The following is an 8,520-nucleotide window of genomic DNA, read 5'->3' on the forward strand; positions in this document are numbered from 1 at the left end:
CACCTACAAAAAGATATTGACAAAATTGAACGGGCCCAAAGACGGGCTACAAAAATGGTGGGAGGTCTTAAGAATAAAACCTATCAGGAAAGACTTCATGGACTCAATCTGTAGAGTCTGGAGGACAGAAAGGAAAGTGGAGACATGATTGAAACATTTAAATACGTCAAAGGGTTAAATAAGGGAAGTTTTTTTAATAGGAAAGTGAACGCAAGGACAAGGGGGCACAATCTGAGGTTAGTTGGGGGAAAGATCAGAAGCAACGTGAGAAAATATTAATTTACTAGAAGAGTAGTAGATGCTTGGAAAAAACTTCCAACAGACGTGGTTTGTAAATCCACAGTCACTGAATTTAAATACGCCTGGGATAAACATAGATCCATCTTAAAATAAAATACAGGAAATAATATAAGGGCAGACGAGATGGACCGTGAGGTCTTTTTCTGCCATCATTCTTCTATTACTGCGAGTACCAGTTGTAATTCACATTCTTCCACACTGTTGAGACCTAAAAGTCACTAAATGAACGATCGTAAGTCAATGACAATCTGTGAATTCTATTCACAGGTTAAACTAAGAATGAATGTCTGATTTTACAAAAGACGCTAACGAACCATATCACAAATCACAGATTTAACGTTCTCCCCAAAAATGCAACCACAGCAATTACAAAAAAAAATTATCTCTTTATTTGTGGGTGGATCAGCATTCCTTATATACTTTCTACAACATTCTAGTTACTTGCTGCTGTAGAATTTTGTTTTTCTTGCTGCCAAAACCCCCCTCCCTCCCTCACTTTTTATTCCAAAATTTCTCGTAATATTCCAGTTGAAAGTCGTCTTCAAAAGTTGCAACTTCTTCTCCTTTCTTGGACTTCATCAAGTTCTTCCTCCTCATCCGGCTTCTCCTTTCGGCCTCAGGGAGGGTGTTGATGTCCACGGGTACCTAAATGGAAAAAAGACCAAAAAAAACACCATGGCTTGACTACAAGAAACCTACATGGGGCTGCCCTTGAAGACTATCCAATTCAATTTTAAACCCACTTACTACCTGGGCTGTGTTTTGTTAGGCTAGTTTTGACTTCAAAGGGCATTTACGAGGGTTACAAGGCCCGTAGCTCTCCCGGAGAAGTTGGTATTACTATCTTGTAGCGGGAGGCCAGTGGAAGAGAACGGACAGTGCCAGGGGTCAGTAGATCATCGGATGACCTTGTGGAGAAGATTAGAGATGGGCGTCCTCATCCCGTTGCCCTCCTAATGCGGAGTGTGGTGCTGTAATACACTACCTGAATGCTAAGGGCATGAATGCTGATGCGATGGGTGCCCAAGATTTTCCTTGCCGATTGCTGAGTTTTGAATGTATTTTGGCTGAAGGAGAACGGGTATGGCGCCACTGCATTGACTGACGTTGGCTCTCTGGAGCGTGGTGATAAGCCCAGGTTTCATCTCCTGTCAATCTACAGTTGAGAAAAGCCTCTCCTTCAATCTCGAAACGGTCAAATTCTCGGGCAGCATGACTCGATTTTGTGCGCTTCAGTTTGCATCTTGGGTATCCATCGCAGGAGCGTTCATGTCCTTAGCATTCAGGTATTATTATTATTTATTTATTTTTTAAATGCTGCCCTACTCCTTAGACTCAGGGCAGCTTACGACATGTTAGCAATAGCACTTTTTAAAACAAAGCCAGCCTATTGCCCCCACAATTCGGGTCCTCCTTTGACCCACCTCGGAAGGATGGAAAGCTGAGTCAACCTTGAGCCGGTGATGAGATTTGAACCGCTGACCTGCAGATCTAGCTGTCAGCTTTAGTGGCCTACAGTACAGCACTTTACTCACTACGCCACCTTGGCTAGTAATACACCAAGTGTATTACATAACACAAGTAGTTCATCTCTGCCGCACGAATCCCAGTGACCGATTGGTTCCCACAAAGTTGGCCTTTTCCGGGTCCCGTCGACAAAGCAATGCCGTCTGGCGGGACCCAGGGGAAGAGACTTCTCTGTGGCGGCCCCACCCCTCTGGAATCAACTCCCCCCCGGAGATTAGGACTGCCCCAACCCTTCTTGCCTTTCGCAAACTCCTAAAAACCCACCTTTGCCGCCTGGCATGGGGAAATTGATTCCCCTCGGCCGCTCCGTTTTATGTATGGTTTGTTTGGATTGTATGAGTGTTTTTAATCAAGGGTTTTTAACTGTTTTGCTTTTTTAATCATTGGATTTTTTTTTCTTTTTAGACTTTTTAATGTAAAACTGTTATTTTAGATTTTAATTATTAGATTTGTTACCATGTATTGTTTTTATCATTGTTGTGAGCCGCCCCGAGTCTACGGAGAGGGGCAGCATACAAATCTAATTATTATTATTATTAATAATAATAATAATAATAATAATAATAATAATAATAATAAAATAAATAAATAAATAAGATACTAATAGCAAAAAGTGGGTTGAGAAATTTGCTGTAGTTAAATGGAATGTTAATTGAATCAAGAAGTTTTTAAATATAAGATTTGAAGAAGGTGAATACTGATTAGAGCCAAATAGATGGAATGTGTAAAAGAAATTTGCCTCATTTTGAAAGATGATCTGAAATAAATTGAATTAAATAAAATAGAGAGAAACTGTAATATAGAAATACAGAAAATAGCTATAGCGTTTAGACTTATATACCGCTTCATAGTGCTTTTACAGCCCTCTCTAAACGGTATACAGAATCAGCCTCTTGCCCCCAACAATCTGGGTCCTCATTTTATCCACTTCGGAAGGATGGAAGGTTAAGTCAACATTGAGTTGGTGGTGAGATTTGAACTGCTGAACTACAGCTAGCAGTTAGCTGAAGTAGCATGCAGTGCTGCATTCTAACCACTGAGCCACCCTGTGCAGTAGTTAGAGTGCAGCATAGATTGCCTATATGAGAAATATATATGAGAAATACAGTATATACATATGCAATGTTGTAAGTTTTGTGCAATACAGGTAGTCCTCAATTTGCGACCAAAACTTAGCCCAAAATTTATGTCACTAAGTGAGAAATCTGTTTAAGTGTGAGGTTCACCCCATTTTACAACTTTTCTTGCCACAGTTCTCAAGTGAATCACTGCAGTAGTTACGTTAAGCAACAGGATTGTTAAGTTACTTAACTTCATTGGCTTTAACAATAACAAACAATAATAACAATGACAACAGTTGGAAGGGAGGCCTTCTTGTCTAGTCCAACCCCCTGCCTAGGCAGGAAACCCTACGCTACTTCAGACAGATGGTTATCCAACATCTTCTTTCAAACCTCCAGTGTTGGAACATTCACAACTTCTGGAGGCAAGCTGTTCCACGGATTAATTGTTCTCACTATCAGGAATTTTCTCCTTAGTTTATTTATTAGATGTGTATATGCCACCCCTCTCTAAAGACTCGGAGCGGCTCACAACAGCAAAGCACAGTACAAATACAATTATTAAAAAGAACAGTTATAAAACCCTTAATATAAAAAACAGTCATACACACCAAACAATCTATACATAAAGCGAAACGGCCAGGGGGAATCAATTTCCCCATGCCTGGCGGCAGAGGTGGGTTTTTAAGTTTGCGAAAGGCAAGGAGGGTGGGGGCAGTCCTAATCTCCAGGGGGAGTTGATTCCAGAGTCGGGGCCGCCACAGAGAAGGCTCTTCCCCTGGGTCCCGCCAGACAACATTGTTTCGTCGACGGGACCCAGAGAAGGCCAACTCTGTGGGACCTAACAGGTTCTAAGTTGCTTCTCTCCTTGTTTAGTTTCCACCCATTGCTTCTTGTTCTACCTTCAGGTGCTTTGGAGAATAGGTTGAGTCCCTCTTCTTTGGGGCAACCCCTGAGATATTGGAACACTGCTATCCTGTCTCCCCTGGTCCTTCTTTTCATTAAACTAATTTAATTTAATTTATTAGACTTGCATGCAAACCCTCTCTGCGGCTCACAACAAAATAGTGACAGTGTAGCAAATCTAATAATAAAATATTCTAAAACCAACATTGGAACCATACAACACAATCATACCATGCATAAATTGAATAAGCCGGGGGGGAGGGGGTTGTATCTCATGCCTGGTGACATAAGTGGGTCTTTAGTAACTTACGAAAGGCAAGAAGGGTGGGGACAGTCCTAATCTCCAGGGGGAGTTGATTCCAGAGGGCTGGGGCCGCCACAGAGAAGGCTCTTCTCCTGGGTCCCGCCAGACGACACTGTTTAGTCGATGGGACCCGGAGAAGGCCAACTCTGTGGGACCTTATTGGCCGCTGGGATTCTTACCCAGTTCCTGCAGCCGTTCTTCATATAGTTTTAGCCTCCAGTCCCCTCAACCTCTTTGTTGCTCTTCTCTGCACCTTTCCTAGAGTCTCAACATCCTTTTTGCTTTACTGAGTAGAAGGTCACAAAAGGGGATCACATGACCTCAGCACACTGCAACCGTCATAAGTACATGCCAGTTGCCAAGAGTCTGAATTTCGATCACATGACTGGGAGGCAGTCGTAAGTGTGAAAAATGGGTTTCTTTTTTCACTGCTATTGCAACAGTTTGTCACTAAATAAACTGTCGTAAGTTGAGGACTACCTGCATATTGCTTGTTGTGGGGGTATATTTCTGCAGTCCCACTAAACTCATAGCAGATCATTCATTCATTCATTCATTCATTCATTCATTCATTCATTCATTCATTCATTCATTCATTCATTGGATTTCTAGGCCACCCTTCTCCGAAGACTCGGGGCGGCTTACAACATATAATAAAAATAATAAAATACAATGGCAGATCCAATTAATTAACTAAATCACTGACCTACAATCCCTAATATTTTAAAAATCAGTCGTACACATTCAGACCTCAGCCATACATAACATTCATCGGTCAGGGGGCCTAAGATCTAATTGCTCCAAGCCTGGCGACATAAATGAGTCTTAAGACTCTTGCGGAAGACGAGAAGGGTGTGGGCAGTGCGAATCTCTGGAGGGAGCTGATTCCAAAGGGCCAGGGCCACCACAGAGAAGGCTCTTCCCCTTGGCCCCGCGACATTGTCTGGTTGATGGGACCCAGAGAAGGCCAACTCTGTGGGACCTAACTGGTCGCTAGGATTCATATGGGGTTTGCTTTCCCATCTTGTTCATAAAGAAATAACAAAACAAATCAACAAAACTACCCTTTAAGTATGTTAAAGGGTTAAATAAGGTTCAGGAGGGAAATATTTTTAATAGGAAAGTGAACACAAGAACAATTTGAGTTTAGTTGGGGGAAAGATCAAAAGCAACAGGAGAAAATATTATTTGCCTTAAAGAGTAGTAGATGCTTGGAACAAACTTCCAGCAGACGTGGTAGTTAAATCCACAGGAATTAAATTTAAACATGCCTGGGATAAACATAGATCCCTCCTAAGATAAAATACAGGAAAAAGGGCAGACTAGATGGAGCATGAGGTCTTTTTCTGCCATCAATCGTCTATGTTTCAAAACACACATAGTCCTTGATTTATGACTGCCATTGAACCCAGAATTGAGATTGCAAATTATGCCGATAGTTAAGTGGTTTATCACATATCTGTCCCAATTTTATGACTTTTTTGAGGGGTGGTTGTTAAGTGACTCTACAGTCGTTAAGCGAATTAGTTGTCTGCAATAGGCCATACAGGAGCTCTGAAACTAGTCAAATGTCTGCAACATGGTTTACGGAGTCCTCATGGTTTACGGAGTCCTATTCTGCCTCTGCAAAGAAAGCCAGGGGGTTTAATGCTCACCTGAACGATACGCCTGGGCTCTTTGTACCGGACATTCAGAGTAGATCCATCCAGTTTAATCAGTAAGACCGGATACAGTCGGCTGTACTTCGATCTTGGATAGCAAGCGATGGACGTCCGATTCGAGTTCAGCCGGTTGGGAGTTGTGTGAAGCCCGCAAACCCTGAGAAGGCACCTGGACAAATTCTCGACCTGCAGGATGCTGAAACCAATTCAGACAACCAATTCAGGCTTTAAAGAGGGGTGGACTTCAACACCCAGAATTCCCCAGGTAGCATGCATTAGGACAGATGGACTTCAATTCCCAGAATTCCACAGCCAGCCTACTTTAACAGAGGTAGACTTCAACTCCCAGAATTCCCTAGGTAGTAGTATGCTGGCTGGTGAATTTTGGGACTTGAAATTCATCATCTTAAAGTTACCAAAATTGCAATAGGTTTTTTAAAAAAAATATTTTATTTCAAGATACGAGTGTCGCCCAGAAATTATTGCACCACATTTTTTCCTTCAACAATTATTTATGGAACACAATGAAACTTACACACAGGAAAGAATGGTGGTTTTTCTACACTCCCTATTTTTCCACGTAATCTCTGTCCTGTTCTGTGACCTTTCTCCAGTGAGACAGAAGGGCGTGTATGCCCTGTCGGTACCACTCCTTGTTCTGGTCACGAAGCCATTTCTGCACTGAACTATCTTCTAGTGGCCTCCCCCTCTGTGCCCAGCGACTAACTGTACTTCTGTCGACTGCAGATTCTCCATAAACTGTACACAAACATTTATGAATGTTTCCAACAGTTTATTTCTCTGCAGTGAGAAATTCAATGCTGACACGCTGCTTGTAACGTACATCACTTACAGACGCCATTTCGAAACACTGCTGCAGCTACGCTATCTGTCTGAAGAAATGCAAAATTTACACACGCATTCCTGATAATTCAAATAATGTATATCTAAAATTTCGCATTTGTACCATTACTGTAGGCTGAGAAAAAAAAATGTGGTGCATTGCTTTCTGGGCGACCCTCATATATATATACAGTACAGTATACCCTTTTCAGAATACTGCTGCATTTCAGTTCTGGATTGCAAGTCTATAGAATTTCTGTCAAGACTATTCTGGGAACATCCTAAATACCTTAAACTCCTGCTTAGACCTGCCATTCTGACATGCAACGAGGCTTTGCGAATAGATCCTGATCAGGAATCCCTAAGAGGATTAAAATGCTTGGCTTTTTTTCAAAGCCATAATGCGAGGTGCTTGAGAGCTGGAAGAAGAGAAGAAAAAACAAATCTCATTAAAATCTTTGCATCTGCTATCGTGTGCTTCCAATGTTGGAAATTAACCTTTAGAGGTAGCACATGAATGAAGGAACGAATGAACAAATGAAGAAATAAAAACATAGAAACAGAGAAACATAGAAGTCTGACGGCAGAAAAAGACCTCATGGTCCATCTAGTCTGCCCTTATACTATTTCCTGTATTTTATCTTAGGATGGATATATGTTTATCCCAGGCATGTTTAAATTCAGTTACTGTGGATTTATCTACCACGTCTGCTGGAAGTTTGTTCCAAGGATCTACTACTCTTTCAGTAAAATAATGTTTTCTCACGTTGCCTTTGATCTTTCCCCCAACTAACTTCAGATTGTGTCCCCTTGTTCTTGTGTTCACTTTCCTATTAAAAACACTTCCCTCCTGAACCTTATTTAACCCTTTAATATATTTAAATGTTTCGATCATGTCCCCCCTTCTCGTTCTGTCCTCCAGACTATACAGATTGAGTCCATGAAGTCTTTCCTGATATGTTTTATGCTTAAGACCTTCCACCATTCTTGTAGCCCGTCTTTGGACCCGTTCTATTTTGTCCATATCTTTTTGTAGGTGAGGTCTCCAGAACTGAACACAGTATTCCAAATGGGGTCTCACCAGCATTCTATATAGCGGGATCACAATCTCCCTCTTCCTGCTTGTTATACCTCTAGCTATGCAGCCAAGCATCCTACTTGCTTTCCCTACCGCCTGACTGCACTGACTGCAAGTTTTGGTGGAGTTCATTTTTAGGAAGTATTTGCAACCTTGCTTGCAAATTGTGACTTAAATTCCTTATTTGGGGAGGTTTCTATAAGGCAGTCAGACTCTTTATTAAACTATCCCCAAACTTAGTAACTTTAAGATTTGTGGAAAACTCTCAGAATTACTCAGCCAGTTATGTTGAAGTCCACAATTCTTCATATTGCCAAATTTGGAGACCCCCACCCTTCCATATGAAGATGCTTTACTACACCCTCATCCCCTTCCTCACTTATTAAAGCAGGGGCATTCTGGACTACAGGTCCCATCACGCCCTCCCCTGGCCGATCGGAGTTGTAGTCCAAGCTATCTAAGAGGATCCTGGCTGTAGAAAGCCAAGAAGGCGACATGGTTTGGACAAGCCCAGCCATCGTGGCTTGTTTCATTAACCAGAATTAAACCAATCGTGGTTTATTGGGGCTTCTTTTTGCTTTGCACCTATCTCATGCTATTTCCCATCCTCGGAATCTATTGCCTCCCAGGTCCATTCCGCTACCAGTTCTCACAATGGTTTGACCCTTTCCACTCGCCGGTGGTTCGATGCTCGCTTTCCCACGCTGCGAATACACACGGGCCGCTTCTTTTCGTCCCCTTCCTCCAGAATGGTTCAACCTATTGCTGCCCGCCCCTCGTCGTGTGCCGAATGGTTTAACCCGGAACGGCCGCAGGTAGGTCATCCATGCATGTGACTCC

The 8,520-nt window shown here is 42.2% G+C and overlaps 1 protein-coding gene across 1 annotated transcript; it reads right to left on the reverse strand.

Annotated features, from left to right (window-relative positions):
• Nucleotides 1-666: 666 nt before the first annotated feature.
• MRPL55 (mitochondrial ribosomal protein L55) lies at nt 667-8,426 on the reverse strand. The gene is made up of 4 exons (XM_070726817.1): nt 8,334-8,426; nt 6,892-7,021; nt 5,754-5,955; nt 667-945 (listed from the first exon to the last, which is right to left on the reverse strand). The coding sequence occupies exons 2-4, from the start codon at nt 6,915-6,917 to the stop codon at nt 793-795; spliced, it is 381 nt and encodes a 126-aa protein (XP_070582918.1). The 5' UTR covers nt 6,918-7,021; nt 8,334-8,426; the 3' UTR covers nt 667-792.
• Nucleotides 8,427-8,520: the final 94 nt, after the last annotated feature.

This window comes from Erythrolamprus reginae, chromosome Z (assembly GCF_031021105.1).
Source record: "Erythrolamprus reginae isolate rEryReg1 chromosome Z, rEryReg1.hap1, whole genome shotgun sequence".
In the NCBI taxonomy this organism is placed as follows: domain Eukaryota; kingdom Metazoa; phylum Chordata; class Lepidosauria; order Squamata; family Dipsadidae; genus Erythrolamprus; species Erythrolamprus reginae.